Here is an 18,298-nt window from a genome sequence, read left to right on the forward strand (position 1 = left end):
TATGTCATCTCTTTTTTTTTTCTGCTATTTTTACAGCAGGTGGATTTTGGGGAGTGAAGGTTAGCTTAGTGTCTGAAATTTTTGATCTCTTATAATATTGTGTATTATTATAAGAAAATATGATTAAAGGAGTTACTTGCTCAACTAGTATTTATTGAAGGAACGGAAATATCCAGAAGGCATTTTTAGCAGCATCTTTTTAAATATAATTTTATTTATTTATTTTTGGCTGCACTGGTTCTTCGTTGCTTTGTGTGGGTTTTCTCTAGTTGTGGTACACAGGTTTTCTCATTGCAGTGGCTTCTCTTGTTGTGGAGCACAGGCTATAAGGTGTGTGGGCTTGAGTAGTTGTGACTCGTGGGCTTGGGAGCTCTGGAGCTCTGGCTCAGTAGTTGTGGCACATGGGCTTTGTTGTCTCGCAGCATGTGGAATTGGATTGAACCCGTGTTGCCTGTGTTGATAGACTGATTCTTAACCACTGGACTACCAGGGAAGCTCTGCAGCATCTTTTTAAAAAGACTTCTATTTTTTTTAGAGCAGATTTAGGTTCACAGCAAAATTGAACAATAGGTACAGAGATTTCCCACATACCCACCGTGCCCCAAAGAAGGCACAATCTTCCCCCATTATCAACATTTCCTTCCAGAATGGTATATTTGTTAAAGCTGATGAACCTACATTGACATTTCATAATCAAAATCCGTAGTTTATATTATCATTCACTCTTGTGTTATTCATTCTATAAGGTTGGACAGGAATCCATCATTATGGTATCATTCAGAATATCTTCAGTGCCTTAAAAATCCTCTTTACCCCACTTATCCACCCTCTCTCTCTCTTCCCCCAACCATGGTAACCAGTGATCTTTTTTCTGTCTCTAGTTTTGCCTTTTCCAGAATGTTATACAGTTGTTGTTGATTGTGTTTGGTCATTAAGTAGTGTCCAACTCCTTGTGACTCAATGAACTACAGCACACCAGGCTTCCCTGTCCTTCACTATCTCCCAGAGGTTGTTCAAACTCATGTCCATTGAGTCAGGGATACCATCCAGCCATCTTATCCTATGTCATTCGCTTCTCCTCCTGCCCTCCATCTTTCCCAGCATCAGGACCTTTTCCAATGAGTGGACTCTTCTCATCAGGTGGCCAAAGTATTGGAGCTTCAGCATCAGTCCTTCCAATGAATATTCAGGGTTGATTGCCTTTAGGATTGACTGGTTTGATCTCCTTGCTGTCCTAGGGACTCTCATGAGTCTTCTCTGGCACCACAATTTGAAAACATCAGTTCTTCAGCACTCAGCCTTCTTTATTGTCCAACACCCTCCATACATGACTACTGGAAATGTCATAACTTTCACTATACAGACCTTTGTCGTCAAAGTGATGTCTCTCCTTTTTAACATGCTGTCTAGGTTTGTCATAGCTTTTCCTCTAAGGAGCAAACGTCTTTTTAATTTTGTGGCTGCAGTCACTGTCCACAGTGATTTTGGAGCCCCCCAAAATGAAATCTGTCACTGTTTCCACTTTTTCCCCATCTTTTTGCCCTGAAGTCATGGGACCAGATACCATGATCTTAGTTTTTTGATTGTTGAGTTTTAAGCCAGCTTTTTCACTCTCCTCTTTCACTTTCACCAAGAGGCTTTTTAGTTCCTCTTGGCTTTTCTGCCATAAGTGTGCTCTCATCTGCATGTCTGAGGTTATTGATATTTCTCCCAGCAGTCTTTGATTCCAGCTTGTGCTTCATCCAGCCCCGCATTTCTCATGATGTACTATGCATATAAGTTAAATAAACAGGGTGACAGTATACACCTTGATGTACTACTTTGCCAATTTGGAACCAATCCATTGTTCTATGTCCAGTTCTGACTGTTGCTTCTTGACCTGCATACAGGTTTCTCAGGAAATAGGTAAAGTGGTCTGGTATTCCCATCTCTTGAAGAATTTTCCACAGTTTGTTGTGATCCACACAGTCAAAGGCTTTAGTGTAGTCATTGAAGCAGAAGTAGATTTTTTTTGGAATTCCCTTGCTTTCTCTATGATCCAGTGGCTGTTGGGAATTTGATCTCTGGTTGGGAATTTGATTTCTGGTGATTTTTTTTCTTAATGTAATTAGTTATATTAATTAATCTTCAAATGTGGAGTATAATTCTTTTTATACATTTTTGAGTATGATTCACTAATATATTGTTGAGAATTTTTACATCTATGTTCATGAAAGATACTAGTCTTTTCATGAAAAGATAGTTTTCTTTCTTTATAATGTCTCTGGTATTGGTATTAGGGTAATGCTAGGAGATCCAACCAGTCCATCCTAAAGGAGATCAATCCTGGGTGTTCATTGGAAGGACTGATGCTAAAGCTGAAACTGCAATACTTTGGCCACCTCATGCGACGAGTTGACTCACTGGATAAGACTGATGTTGGGAAAGGTTGGGGGTGGGAGGAGAAGGGGATGACAGAGAATGAGATGGCTGGATGGCATCACCGACTCTGTGGACATGAGTTTGAGTGAACTCCGGGAGTTGGTGATAGACAGGGAGGCCTGGCGTGCTGTGATTCATGGGGTCACGGAGAGTCGGACACGACTGAGCGACTGAACTGAACTGAACTGAACTGAGCCTTAGAGAATGAGTTAGTACTTCCTCTGTTTCTTTCTTTTTTTTTTTTTTTAAGTTTTTCCTATCAGAGGGATAACAGCACCACAGCCGCACGGGATCCTCATGAAGGAGGCACACGAATGACTGGGTTACAAGAGTTACAGATATGAGAGCTGCTCACTTCCCAGAAACTACAGCTCACAGAAAATCAACAAAGGCACGAGATACAGACCATTCACTTATGAATGTGTAAAACTCAAAAAAGTCCACATCACTCCTACAACATGTCGAAAGTGCCTCAGAATTCACACAATACCAACTTTCTCATGGTTCTGGTTAAATTACATATACCAGTTTATAACAAATGGCAAAATCTGTAACTCTGTTCAAAGTTTTAAAAAAATTACTTAAGAATAATTTCTTGTATTTCTATGCCACCTTTATAGTTCTGGTTTCTCATTTCTTAATTAGTAAATTCAGCGTGCAGGTTCTATCCCAGGCTAATTTATACACTTCTGGAAGAAACGGCCTCTTAAATCCACAGAGTGTTGAGGTGGGGAGCCCCCAACCACGTCAGGTTCGTTGACATATAATAATATACATGTTTCAATCCATTCTCCCAAATTATCCCACCCTCGCCCTCTCCCACAGAGTCCAAAAGACTGTTCCACACATTCAAGTCTCTGCTGTTGTCTTGTATACAGGGTTATCGTTATCCTCTTGCTATATTCCATATATGTGTGTTAATATACTGTATTGGTGTTTTTGTTTCTGGCTTACTTCGCTTTGTATAATAGGCTCTAGTTTCATCCACCTCATTAGAACTAATTCAAATGTATTCTTTTTAATTGCTGAGTAGTACTCCATTGTGTAAATGTACTTCCTCTGTTTCTATCTTCTAAGCAAGAGTAAAGAATTGGCATAATTTCTTCCTTAAATGTTTGGTAGAATTCACCAATGAACCCATCTGAACCTGGGGCTTTCTGTTTTGCAAAGTTATTATTCATTGATTCAGTTTCTTCAGTGGATATAGTCTTATTCAGATTATGCATTTCTTCTTGTATGAGTTTTGGCAGATTGTGCCTTTTGAGTAACTGGCCAATTACATCTAATTTTATTTAAATTCATGGGCTGAGAGCTGTTTATAATATTTCTGTATTATCCTATTAATGTCCTTGATATTTGTACTAAAATCTCCTTTTTCATTTCTTGTATTAGCAGTTTATATCTTCTCTCTTTTTTTGTTAGTCTGGCTGGAGGCTTATTGCTATTATTAATTTTTTGAAGCCAGTTTTTGGCTTTGTTGATTTTCTCTATTGATTCCCTAATTTTAATTGCTACTCTGGTTTTTAGCATTTTTTTTCTTCTGCTTAGTTTGGATTTGATTTGCTCTTCCTTTTCTAGTCTGTAAGATGGACGCTCAACTGATTGATTTTAGATCTTCTTTTCTCATATATGCATTCAGTGCATAGATGTTCCTAAGCAGTACTTTTGTTGCATCCCATGTTTTTCATGTTGCATTGTAGTATTTAGCATAAAATGAAGTTTGAATCATTTTGTCACTTATATGAATATATGATTATATATTGGGTTCAAGATCCAGTATTATTAAGCAATGATTATTTTTCTCATTCTTTTTAATAATTTATTTGAGGTGCATTTATTCTTCAGTTATCCCCACTGTAAACAGTTATAAATAACTTTCCAAGCATACAGTTTTTCACATTAGAATAAGATTGAACAATAGCTTAATGTTGCTTTTGTGTTTAGGTTACACATTTGGATATGACTATTCGTGGGCACAGGGGAGAAATGGAACAGAAAATAATTAAACTAGAGGGTACTGTGGAGAAATCAGAATTGGAACTTAAAGAAAGCAGCAGACAGGTAAATTATTAAAAATTATGTCTTAAATTATTTTAAAAATGACTCCTTAACTATAAACATATACTATTCACATAAAATGGCTTTTGACTAGAATATATACAATAAAAATACTGCATTTGATCTGTGCCACACAACTTGTGGGATTTTAGGTTCCCAGTCAGGGATTGAACCAGATCCCTTGGCAGTGAGAGTGTGGAGTCCTAACCAGTGGACAGCCAGGGAATTCCCAATGATGCATAATTTTAATTATCTTGTGCTTGCTATGTTATATTCATTTTCTTCTCTTAAATTTTTCCCCAGCTTTATTGAGGTATAATTGACAATAAAAAGTGGCATGTATTTTAGGTGTACAATGTGATGTTTTAATGGACGTATACATTTTGAAATAATTATCAGAATTAAACTAATTAGCATATCTACCACCTCATATACTTTTTTTTTTTTTTTTATGAAAACACCAAGTGTACAACATAGTATATTTTAGGTATACATATAAGCACCTTATTAGGCACAAAATTCTGATGTTTATGTCAAAGTTATGTTTGTCTCAAGAAAAACACATTTTAAAATTTTGCCATTTTAGATATACAAGTTTAAAGCTTGACTTACATAGATTGCAGTTATGATGGAAGAATTGTTTTTCTTTATTTACATCAACATTACTCTGTTTAAAATTCAGATAGAAAGTTTGAATGAAAAATTGCAAAATGCCAAAGAACAACTTCGAGAAAAAGAGTTTATGACACTACAAAATGAACAAGAGATAAGTCAACTGAAAAAAGAAACTGAACGGACACAACAAAAGATGAAAGAAATGGAAAGTGTAAGCAAATTGCTTTCCTCTTAAGGAACAAGGTTGATGCAGATCTTTGTTTTAAACTGATTGGTTTTAAATATGATTGGTATTTAATATGCACAGAAAGTGGCTAATTATTTGTGCCAGATATCTAATAATTTCCTTATCTTCTTAGTTACTTTATTATTGGTGAGTTATCATGTTATTTGTCTTTACATTCCCTATAGGCGTTGGCATGATATCTCTTACATAGTAAATCCATGATATATGCTCACTTGGTCAATAAATAAATATCTTAATTGAGAACCTACTGTGTGATCGAACTGAAGATCAGATGTTAATAGGATGCACTACTTTGTCCTTGAAGAACTCTATTCAGAGAATGAATTAACAGATAACAGTATATTATTGATGTCAAGCCAGATGAAGTTTGATAACGTCATATCATCAGTTTGCATGTGTGTTGACTTCTGAACTCATTCTACCCACTTGCCTTTTTAAAAAGTGAATTTGTTTTTAATAGCTCTTGTAGATGTAACTTTTTCTTGTTTTTAAACACTATGCTCAGTTTTAAAACTTACTGTATAGCTCCTTCTGGTGTTTGATTAACTGATTTTCTGTCTCTTCCAGTCATATTTAAACTCCACAAGGGTAACTACTTTATCTCTTGTTTTCTCCTTTATCCTGAATACCTATAATAGTACATATCACATAGTAAGCATGAATAAATATTAGTTGAATTTTATATATATATATATAAATTAAACAGAGGCTCTGAGAGCAAGTTTGGGTTCTAGTGAGAAAAAGAAGGTTGTTGACACAGTTGTTTCATGTTCTTAAACAAGGGCTGGCTGAAAGTATTTACATGAGATTTATACTGATACACAACACAGTGGGACCTTGGGCCCCCATTCTAGACATCAGGGTCCTTGTAATTTGTACTGGTTTCTTTCTTTCTTATCAGTCCTAAAGTTAAGTGTCATTACCTACCATCTTATCTATGTCAAAAAGCTAATTTCGAACTAATTGACTTTTTACTGAATTTTTTTCCTCTGGAAATAGTACTTTACTAGGGATTTAACTAAGGAATGTAAAATATTTCAGAGAGAGTAGCAGCAGTCCCAGTAACAAATTTCACTTTTGCAGAGAATAAGGTCGTTCTTAACCCATCTATATGGATTAATGGCAGGCTTTATTTATCCCAGTATTTTCTCCACCTTTGACATGGATAATCAAATATTAACTTCTTTCTTCTCTTTATATTATTATGTATTCTGTCATGTTACTTCATACTGTTAAAGGATTATGCAGCTTGCATGTTGAAGGCATGCAAAGTATACCAGTGAGTCCTAGATTTATTACAGTACTTTTGTCATTTTCTTTCTATTAAAAAAGTTTTTTTTTCTGAATATCAGTTTCACAGTGGTTTATATTCATTGTATGTTAAAATATATAGACGTTTAGTTGGGAGGGAGTATGTCACTTATTAAAAGAGAAATCAGAGTAAGAAATAGGTTATCTGGGTCATTTTATTTTGAAACCTGCAAATGTCTTGTGCACTTCAGGTTATGAAAGAGCAGGAACAGTACATTGCAACTCAATACAAGGAGGCCATAGATTTGGAGCAAGAATTGAGACTAACTCGGGAGCAGATGCAGAACTCTCATGCAGAATTGGTGGAGGCTCGTCATCAACAAGTCCAAGCACAGAGAGAAGTAGAAAGGCTCTCAAGTGAACTTGAGGAAATAAAGCAACTCTCTAAAGAGAAAGTAATTCCTATTCTAATTTTACCTTATTGAAAATCTTTAAAAAGTTTTTAACATTTGGTTGTTTTGACAGTAGAATAATGTTCTTATAAAAGTTGTGTTCCACAGCAGTGTGAATGTACTTAAAAATAGTTAAGGTGATAAATTTTGTGTTATATATATATTACTCAAAAAAAAAAAAACCTGTGTTATATTTAGCCCAGAATTGTAGTGTAATCAGGAAGTCTCTCACAACTGAATTTTAGTCAAAATGGTTTGTTTTCAATAACATAAGTTATAAAGCACTTTCAGACTTTCAGCTGAATTTGAGCTACCACTGGGACAGAAAAAGAAATCTAATGCATCTTTTTTAAATAAAAAATTTTGCATTTGTAGCCATTTATAGATGAAAACTATAAGTTAATGAAAACTAGAAGTTAATGTCCATGGGGTTGCTAAGAGTTGGACACAACTGAGCAAGTTCACTTTCACTTTTCACTTTCATGCATTGGAGAAGGAAATGGCAATCCACTCCAGTGTTCTTGCCTGGAGAATCCCAGGGACGGGGGAGCCTAGTTGGCTGCCGGCTATGGGGTCTCACAGAGTCGGACATGACTTAAGTGACTTAGCAGCAGCATAGATGAAAACTATCTAGATTTATAACTGTTAGAAACCTGTAGTCTAGAACCTTGGGGAGGAAAAGTGCTTTTAAATAGCAAGACTACTAATATAAATTGTATTTCCCTAGTGTTACATAGAAAATTAGCAACTTGCCTTAAAAATATTTAGATTAATATGCTTGGCTTAATTACTTAGACTTTGAGAAAAATGTACGTATTGATATTCTACAAAAGTTCTTGTGATTTTTCTGCTTTCTACTATGGTTCTAATTCAGTATGGGTTTTGAGTGAAAGTGTTTTTACATTTAGTTTTGGTTAACCTGATGGCATTTTTATTCACATTTCTGGATGGTTAGACTAATAAACAATATATAGGGAATTTTTATTAGACTATGTCAGGTACTTGGGAGTCTACTAGGAGAAGGGAAGCTATCTACTTTTATCTCATTTCTGTCCTTATCGGTGATACCTAAATATAGTATAATTGATTTTATCTGATATACCAAGCTCAGTTAATAAAATAACTAACTGAAAGTGGAGAATAATTAAGAATGACAGTTTATTATATTTTAGCCTCATACTCCAAGTTTACAGTCATTTGTTAACCTTTTAATGTGGGACCAAATCTTAGCTCTTTGTATATGGGTAGGGTCACTTGATTACATTCCATCTAGTTTTTCTTGCATAAACCACACTCATATGCCATCATCTATAGTTTCCAATTTGGTTTTTAAGAGTTAAGAAACATTCATAAATCAGTCAGAGGACAGCATCTCTTATATTTTGTATGAGATTTCCCACATTATTTTACAACTAATTAGGTCACAAACGTTCGTGACTCAGTTGTTGAATTGTCTCAAAGCATATAACTTAGTTTTCATATAAAAACTTCCTTTTGCATGTGCATTTTATCTGTATTCATAATGTATAATAAAATTACATAATTGTAGTCGCAAACACTGCTGTCATAGATTTGTTTGATAAATGCACAACTGACTGTAGATAAGCAAACAGCACATATGGTGAGCAAAAATACCTAGGCATGCCTAAAGAGGAGACTGCTATCTGCTAAAGTTCAGTGTCCTGTGGTTATTAGTTTATTTTACAAAAAGCATTGATTAGTGAACTTATGATAATAAACAATATACTGATACTTTCCCATTAGTGCTCTTTTAAATATCTAGATTAAATTCTAGATTGTTACACTTTTTAAAGTGTACATTTAATAAGGTGACTGTGTATGAGTGTTCATACAGTATTACAAAAGATTGAAGTACTTCCATAAATGTGCTGAATTGTTTAGCTACAATAACCAAATAAACAAGTAGTGTAACCTTCACTTATTATGTCATTTTCAAGGAAGCTCATGGGAAATATTTAGCTGAAGAATTGGGGGCTTCTCAAGTACGTGAAACTCAGTTAGAAGCAAGAATGCAAGCAGAAATCAAGAAACTGTCAACAGAAGTAGAATCTCTCAAAGAAGCATATCATCTAGAGGTAAAGAAAACTTTAATTTGTTCCATTACTCCCTGCTAAAGTGTGTTGATCTATCTGAACAAGTATAAATCTAGCTTTTAAATGTTTATTATAGAGAAACACATTTGGTCTTTTCATTTCTGGTAGGCTGAACATATTATTTTCGCTTCATATTCCAGTGTACTAATACCCTATGGGTTAAGAGCTTGAATTCTTTAGCCAGGCATACTGGTTCTAAATCTCAGTTCATTACTTGGTACTTATGTGACCTTAGGCAACTAACTTAACATCTCTGACTAAAATGGATATAATAATGCTATCTATTTCATAGAACTGTGTGGAGGATTAAATGAATTAATGTAGTTAATGTTCTTACACCAGAGCCTGGCACATCATTATCATTGTCATAACTTTTTATAAAGTAACACTTGCCGAAACTACCTGAAGGTATTTAATAAGCAATGTAAACAGTTTCATGTGATGTCAGTCTATTAATGTGTGGTAATTTTCAAGGTTTGCTCTGATCATAAGTTAGAGAGGCAATACGATAATATGCCCTTTAGCAGTATGTCCTGAGCCTTTACAGAGATGGATAGTGTTATAAATGAGAATAGCATTTCTTGTCTTTTTAAAACTGTATTTGAAGATATTCAAATTTTTTTTTTTTTTTAAGATATTCAAATTTAAGGTTCCTTATGAAGTGTTCTAATAAAGCATTTTTCTGGATGGTGCTTGTTGCAAATGTTGTTGTTTAGTCACTAAGTCATGTCCAACCCTTTGTGACCCTATGGATTGCCTCATGCCAGGCTCCTCTGTCCTTCACTATCTCCCGGAATTTGCTCAGATTCATGTCCATTGAGTCAGTGATGTTATCTAACCATCTCAAAGACATTTATATTAAACTTGTTTTGAGGGAGTTTGGTTAACATCTTTTTGAGGAATAAATTGCGTTTTTGGTCAACATGTCTTGCTTAAATGCATTTAGAGTCAAATCTCTTTGAAAACATTGTGTCTGCCAAACAAAACACATTTGCATGCTCAATCCAGTCCTAAGGCCAAGAGATTACAACCTTTAGTCTTTGGAGACAAATGTGAATGCTGATGAATTCAGCATAATTATTTGATATTAGCTGGTCAACTTGGTGACCTTCAGTAATAATTGGTCCATCTCAAGTATTTGCCAGCAGCAACTCAATAAGCTTTTATTACATGGTCTATATTTCTACTTTTATTTTAATTATCCAATTTTTACTTTTAGTTTTATAAGCCTCTTGAAATTATTTATAAGCAGATAGTACAAAAAATAAATTATAAAAAGTGGTTCTAATACTGCTGTTTAATATCTGGTATTAATATTTTGTATGCAGCATATGAAACTACCTAATATGGACACTTTCACAGGGGCTGCCACTGGTGGTTTTGAGGCTACTGGGGATGAAGGCACCCAGCACAATGCTTTTCTGGTTAGACCCCAGACATGTAGGTCCAATTAACTCTTGTGGTGGTACAGAAGGTTGAAAGATCTACATAGGAACATGATGTGAATGGAGGAGACCTGTCATTATGCAAATAGTATGGCACTCATAAGCAAACAGTAAAAACAGCACTCATCTCAAAGAGACCAGCACTTGTGTCACAGTGTAAGTTAGAGGCTTGTGGATAAATGAGGTCTTCCAGCCAGACAGTAATTCCTTTCAACCCATTACCTTATATTCATGACCAGATTGGATCACCTCCCATCCTGAGGCTCCCCAAGACTTTTGAATAGTTTTTCTATGATCCTTACAGAAAGACATCCTCCCAGAGAAATGCAGTATTTATATACAGTGCATTGGATCTTTAGGAAACACCAAAGTTCAGGGAAGAATATGGAAAATGACTTAAAGGCTACTGTGAAGTATTTTTGTATGGCTTGAGTGTAAAGCTCCTAGAACCAGTTTCTGTCTCTGCAAGGTTCCAAACGTACGGAAGAAGCTGACCAGTGCCCGGAAACCCTTTTCCCTATCCATTTACACAAGTTACAGCATGCTGTTGGTTGCATTATTGAGGGTTACAGAGCTCTTGTGAAGCAGATTGAAGATGAATCTGCTAACATACCTAGAGTCCCTCCAAAACATAGTCATGAAGATAATATTAATTTTCCCAAACCTGTGGGAACCTTTAAGGAATGAAAAGAGTGGATAATAAAATTTTCCAGAAAAGGAACCTTCAAATAGGAGTAATTAAAATAAATACTTGCAGGTTAAAAAAATATATATAGGTTTGTTTTGGTTGTTCTTAAAGATGTTTTTAAAGTGTGTATGTTGTTTGAATATAAAATGAAAGTATGTTATTAAATAGAAAAAGGGATTGATAATTTTTAACTAATTTTTAAAATATAGGTTTTAGAATTGTCAGGAAATTCAATTGCAAAGCTGATTTTTTCAATAAAATGAGATTTTAAAAAAGTTTATTAAAAAATTTTAACATATTCAGTAGTTCAGTTCAGTTCAGTTGCTCAGTCGTGTCCGACTCTCCGCGACCCCATGAATCACAGCACGCCAGGCCTCCCTGTCCATCACCAACTCCCGGAGTTCACTCAAACTCATGTCCACAGAGTCGGTGATGCCATCCAGCCATCTCATTCTCCGTCGTCCCCTTCTCCTCCCGCCCCCAACCTTTCCCAGCATCAGAGTCTTTTCCAGTGAGTCAACTCGTCGCATGAGGTGGCCAAAGTATTGCAGTTTCAGCTTTAGCATCAGTCCCTCCAATGAACATCCAGGATTGATCTCCTCTAGAATGGACTGGTTGGATCTCCTTGCAGTATAAGGGACTCTCAAGAGTCTTCTCCAACACCACAGTTCAAAAGCATCGATTCTTCGGCGGTCAGCCTTCTTCACAGTCCAACTCTCACATCCATACATGACCACGGGAAAAACCATTGCCTTGACTAGACGGACCTTGGTTGGCAAAGTAATGTCTCTGCTTTTTAATATACTATCAAGGTTGGTCATAACTTTCCTTCCAAGGAGCAAGTGTCTTTTAATTTCATGGCTGCAATCAGCATCTGCAGTGATTTTGGAGCCCAAAAAAACAAAGTCTGACACTGTTTCCACTGTTTTTCCATCTATTTGCCATGAAGTGATGGGACCAGATGCCATGATCTTTGTTTTCTGAATGTTGAGCTTCAAGCCAACCTTTTCACTCTCCTCTTTCACTTTCATCAAGAGGCTTTTGAGTTCCTCTTCACTTTCTGCCATAAGGGTAGTGTCATCTGCATATTCAGTAGTAGAATGGTATAAATTTTCCTGTATATTGTTATTCTTGTTCAGTCGCTCAGTTGTGTCCAACTCTGCTACCCCATGGACTGTAGCACACCATGCTTCCCTGTCCCTCATCATCTCTGGGAGTTTGCTCAAACTCATGTCTATTGAGTCATTGATGCCATCCAACCATCTCATCCTGTTGTCCCCTTCTCCTCCTGCCTTCAATCTTGCCCAGCATCAGGGTCATTTCCAATGAGTGGGCTCTTTGCATCAGGTGGCCAAAGTATTGGAGTTTCAGCTTCAGCATCAATCCTTCCAATGTATATACAGGGTTGATTTCCTCCAGGATTGACTGGTTTGATCTCCTTGTTCAAGGGACTCTCGAGAGTTTTCTCCAGCATCACAGTTCAAGGATATCAGTTCTTTGCTGCCCCAGCCTTTTTTATTGTCCAGCTCTCACATCCATACATGACTTCTGGAAAAACCATGCTCTGACTATGCAGACCTTTGTAGGCAGAGTAATGTCTCTGCTTTTTAATGCTGTGTCTGAATTTGTCATAGCTTTTCTTCCAAGGAGCAAGCGTCGTTTAATTTAATGGCTGCAGTCACCATCCACAGTGATTTTGGAGCCCAAGAAAATAAAGTTTGTCACTCTTTCCATTGTCTCCCCATCTACTTTCCATGAAGTGATGCAAACAGATGCCATGATTTTCTTTCTTTTCTTTTTTTTTTGCTTATTAACAAAATATTTTTTTTAATTGGAGGCTAATTACTTTACAGTAATATATTGGTTGGTTTTGCCATACATTGACATGAATCTGCCCCAGGTGTACATGTTTTCCCCTTCTTGAACCCCCCTCCCACCTCCCTCCTCCCATATCCTCCCTCCAGGTTTCCCCGTGCACCAGCCCCGAGCATCCTGTATCATGCGTTGAACCTGGACTGGTGATTCGTTTCACATGTGATAATATACATGCTTCAGTGCCATTCTCCCAAATCATCCCACCTTCACCCTCTCCCACAGAGTCCCAAAGACTGTTCTATACACCTGTGTCTCTTTTGAAGTCTTGTATACAGGTTTAAGGTTACCATCGTTCTAAATTCCATATATATGCGTTAGTATACTGTATTGATTACTTCACTCTGTATAATAGGCTCCAATTTCATCCACCTCATTAGAACTGATTCAAATGCATTCTTTTTGATGGCTGAAAAATACTCCATTGTGTATATGTACCAAAGCTTTCTTATCCATTCATCTGCAGATGGACATCTAGGTTGCTTTCACGTCCTCGCTATTATAAACAGTGCTGCAATGAACATTGGAGTACATGTGTTTCTTTCAATTCTGGTTTCTCCACACCTTCTCCAGCATTTATTGCATGTAGACTTTTGGATAGCAGCCATTCTGACTAGTGTGAAATGGTATCTCATTGTGGTTTTGATTTGCATTTCTCTGATGATGAGGGATGTTGAGCATTTTTTCATGTGTTTGTTAGCCATCTTTCTGTCTTCTTTGGAGAAATGTCTGTTTAGTTCTTTGGCCCATTTTTTGATTGGGTCATTTATTTTTCTGGAATTGAGCTGCAGAAGCTGCTTGTATATTTTGGAGATTAATCCTTTATCATTTGCTTCATTTGCTATTATTTTCTCCCATTCTGAAGGCTGTCTTTTTACCTTACTTATAGTTTCCTTTGCTGTGCAGAAGCTTTTAATTTTCATTAGGTCCCATTTGTTTATTTTTGCTTTTATTTCCAATATTCTGGGAGGTGGGTCTTGGAGGATCCTGCTGTGATTTATGTCGGAGAGTGTTTTGCCTACGTTCTCCTCTAGGAGTTTTGTAGATTCTGGTCTTACATTTGGCTCTCTAATCCATTTTGAGTTTATTTTGGTGTATGGTGTTAGGAAGTATTCTAGTTTCATTCTTTTACAAGTGGCTGACCAATTTTCCCAGCACCACTTCTTAAAGAGACTGTCTTTTGTCCATTTTATATTCTTGCCTCCTTTGTCAAAGATAAGGTGTCCATAGGTGCGTGGATTTATCTCTGCACTTTTTATTTTGTTCCATTGATCTATATTTCTGTCTTTATGCCAGTACCATACTGTCTTGATGACTGTGGCTGAAGTCCGGCAGGTTAATTCCCCCAGTTCCATTTTTCTTCCTCAAGATTGCTTTGGCTATTTGAGGTTTTTTGTATTTCTATACAAATTGTGAGATGATTTGTTCTAGTTCTGTGAAAAATATCGTTGGTAGCTTGATAGGGAATGCATTGAATGTATAAATTACTTTGGGTAGTATACTCATTTTTACAATGTTTATTCTTCCAATCCACGAACACAGTATATTTCTCCATCTATTAGTGTCCTCTTTGATTACTTTCACTAGTGTTTTATAGTTTTCTATGTACAAGTCTTTTGTTTCCTTAGGTAGATATATTCCTAAGTATTTAATTCTTTTCGTTGCAACAGTGAAAGGAATAGTTTCCTTAATTTCTCTTTCTATTTTCTCATTATTAGTGTATAGGAATGCAAGAGATTTCTGTGTGTTGATTTTATATCCTGCAACTTTACTGTATTCATTGATTAGCTCTAGTAGTTTTCTGGTAGAGTCTTTAGGGTTTTCTGTGTAGAGGATCATGTCATCAGCGAACAGTGAAAGTTTTACTTCTTCTTTTCCAATTTGTATTCCTTTTATATCTTTTTCTGCTCTGATTACTGTGGCCAAAACTTCCAGAACTATGTTGAATAGTAGTGGTGAGAGTGGGCACTCTTGTCTTGTTCCTGACTTTAGGGGAAATGCTTTCAGTTTTTCACCATTGAGGATAATGTTTGCTGTGGGTCTGTCATATATAGCTTTTATTATGTTGAGGTATGTCCCTTCTATTCCCACTTTCTGGAGGGTTTTGATCATAAATGGATGTTGAATTTTGTCGAAGGCTTTCTCTGCATCTATTGAGATAATCATATGATTTTTATTTTTCAGTTTGTTAATGTGGTGTATTATGTTGATTGATTTGCGGATATTGAAGAATCCTTGCATTCCTGGGATAAAGCCCACTTGGTCATGATGTATGATCTTCTTAATGTGTTGTTGGATTCTGATTGCTAGAATTTTGTTAAGGATTTTTGCATCTATGTTCATCAGTGATATTGGCCTGTAGTTTTCTTTTTTTGTGGGATCTTTACCAGGTATTGGAATTAGGGTGATGGTGGCCTCATAGAATGAGTTTGGAAGTGTCCCTTCCTCAGCAATTTTCTGGAAGAGTTTGAGTAGAATAGGTGTTAGCTCTTCTCTAAATTTTTGGTAGAATTCAGCTGTGAAGCCGTCTGGACCTGGGCTTTTGTTTGCTGGAAGATTTCTGATTACAGCCTCTAGTTCCGTGCTTGTGATGGGTCTGTTCAGATTTTCTATTTCTTCCTGGTTCAGTTTTGGAAAGTTGTACTTTTCTAGGAATTTGTCCATTTCTTCCGGTTTATTCATTTTATTGCCATATAATTGCTGATAGTATTCTCTAATAATCCTTTGTATTTCTGTATTGTCAGTTGTGATCTCTCCATTTTCATTTCTAATTTTATTGATTTGGTTCTTCTCCCTTTGTTTCTTGATGAGTCTGGATAGTGGTTTGTCAATTTTATTTACCTTCTCAAAGAACCAGCTTTTGGCTTTGTTGATTTTTGCTGTGGTCTCTTTTGTTTCTTTTGCATTTATCTCTGCCCTAATTTTTATGATTCCTTTCCTTCTACTAACCCTGGGGTTCTTCATTTCTTCCTTTTCTAGTTTCTTTAGATGTAGAGTTAGGTTATTTAGTTGACTTTTTTCTTGTTTCTTGAGGTGTGCCTGTATTGCTATGAACCTTCCCCTTAGAACTGCTTTTACAGTGTCCCAGAGGTTTTGGGTTGTTGTGTTTTCATTTTCATTCATTTCTGTGCATATTTTTATTTCTCTTTTGATTTCTTCTATGATTTGTTCATTATTCAGCAGCGTGTTGTTCAGCCTCCATATGTTGGCATTTTTAATAGTTTTTCTCCTGTAATTGAGATCTAATCTTACTGCATTGTGGTCAGAAAAGATGCTTAAAATGATTTCAATTTTTTTGAATTTACTAAGGCTAGATTTATGACCCAGGATGTGATCTATCCTGGAAAAGGTTCCATGTGCACTTGAGAAAAAGGTGAAATTCATTGTTTTGGGGTGAAATGTGCTATAGATATCTATTAGGTCTAACTGGTCTATTGTATCATTTAAAGTTTGTGTTTCCTTGTTAATTTTCTGTTTAGTTGATCTATCCATAGGTGTGAGTGGGGTATTAAAGTCTCCCAGTATTATTGCGTTGTTGTTAATTTCCCCTTTCATACTTGTTAGTAATTGTCTTACATATTGCGGTGCTCCTATGTTGGGTGCATAAATAATTATAATTGCTATATCTTCTTCTTTGATTGATCGTTTGATCATTATGTAGTTTCCTTCTTTGTCTCTTTTCACGGCCTTTGTTTTAAAATCTATTTTATCTGATATGAGTATTGCTACTCCTGATTTCTTTTTGTCTCTATTTGCATGGAATATCTTTTTCCAGCCCTTCACTTTCAGTCTGTATGTGTCCCTCGTTTTGAGGTGGGTCTCTTGTAGACAACATATATGGGGGTCTTGTTTTTGTATCCATTCAGCCAGCCTGTGTCTTTTGGTTGGGGCATTCAACCCATTTACGTTTAAGGTGATTATTGATAGGTATGATCTCGTTGCTATTTTCTTTATTGATTTGTGTTCGAGTTTATATACCCTTTCTGCGTTTCCAGTCTAGAGAAGATCCTTTAGTATTTATTGGAGAGCTGGTTTGGTGATTCTGAATTTTCTCAGCTTTTGCTTGTCTGTAAAGCTTTTGATTTCTCCTTCATATTTGAATGAGATCCTTGCTGGGTATAGTAATCTGGGCTGTAGGTTACTTTCTTTCATCACTTTAAGTATGTCTTGCCATTCCCTCCTGGCCTGAAGAGTTTCTGTTGAAAGATCAACTGTTATCCTTATGGGAATCCCCTTGTGTGTTATTTGCTGCTTTTCCCTTGCTGCTTTTAATATTTCTTTGTGTTTGATCTTTGTTAATTTGATTAATATGAGTCTTGGGGTATTTTGCCTTGGGTTTATCCTGTTAGGGACTCTCTGGGTTTCTTGGACTTGGGTGATTATTTCCTTCCCCATTTTAGGGAAATTTTCAACTATTATCTCCTCACGTATTCTCTCATGGTCTTTCTTTTTGTCTTCTTCTTCTGGGACTCCTATGATTCGAATGTTGGAGCATTTAACATTGTCCCAGAGGTCTCTAATATTGTCCTCATTTCTTTCAATTCGTTTTTGTTTTTCCGTCTCTGTTTCATTTATTTCTACAATTCTATCTTCTAGCTCGCTTATCCTGTCTTCTGTCTCCGTTATTCTACTGTTTGTTCCCTCGAGAGTGTTTCTGATCTCATCTATTGCATTATTCATTGTATATTGACTCTTTTTTATTTTCTCTAATTCCTTATTAAACATTTCTTGCATCTTCTCAATACTTTTCTCCAGGTTATTTATCTGTAACTCCATTTTGCTTTCCAGATTTTGAATCATTTTCACAATTAAAATTCGAAATTCTTTATCAGGTAGGTTCCCAATATCTTTCTCTTTTGTGTTGGTGAGCATTTATCCTGTTTCTTTACTTGCTGGGTATTTCTCTGCCTTTTCATCTTGCTTATATTGCTGTGCTTGGGGTGGCCTTTCTGTCTTCTGGCAGTTTGTGGAGTTCTTTTTATTATGTAGTTACGTCGTTGTGTGTGGGGTTGGATGGGTGACTTGTCAAGGTTCCCTGGCTAGGGAAGCTTGTGTTGGTGTTCTGGTGGGTGGAGCTGGATTTCTTCTCTGGAGTGCAGTGAAGTGTCCAGTAATGAGTTATGAGATGTCAGTGG

The 18,298-nt window shown here is 36.2% G+C and overlaps 1 protein-coding gene across 7 annotated transcripts in view; it reads left to right on the forward strand.

The window, feature by feature from the left end:
• The window catches only part of CCDC18 (coiled-coil domain containing 18), a 118,018-nt gene that overhangs the window by 76,378 nt on the left and 23,342 nt on the right, over positions 1–18,298 (forward strand). For all 7 annotated transcript variants that reach the window (XM_055403941.2, XM_055403939.2, XM_055403945.2 and 4 more), the window contains 4 exons: positions 4,366–4,482; positions 5,162–5,305; positions 6,844–7,047; positions 9,003–9,140. In XM_055403941.2, coding sequence (XP_055259916.2) covers positions 4,366–4,482; positions 5,162–5,305; positions 6,844–7,047; positions 9,003–9,140 — 603 coding nt within the window. The remainder of the gene's footprint in view (positions 1–4,365; positions 4,483–5,161; positions 5,306–6,843; positions 7,048–9,002; positions 9,141–18,298) is intronic.

This window comes from Moschus berezovskii, chromosome 4, assembly GCF_049115385.1.
Source record: "Moschus berezovskii isolate FMDL1 chromosome 4, NW_MosBer_1.0, whole genome shotgun sequence".
Lineage (NCBI taxonomy): Eukaryota > Metazoa > Chordata > Mammalia > Artiodactyla > Moschidae > Moschus > Moschus berezovskii.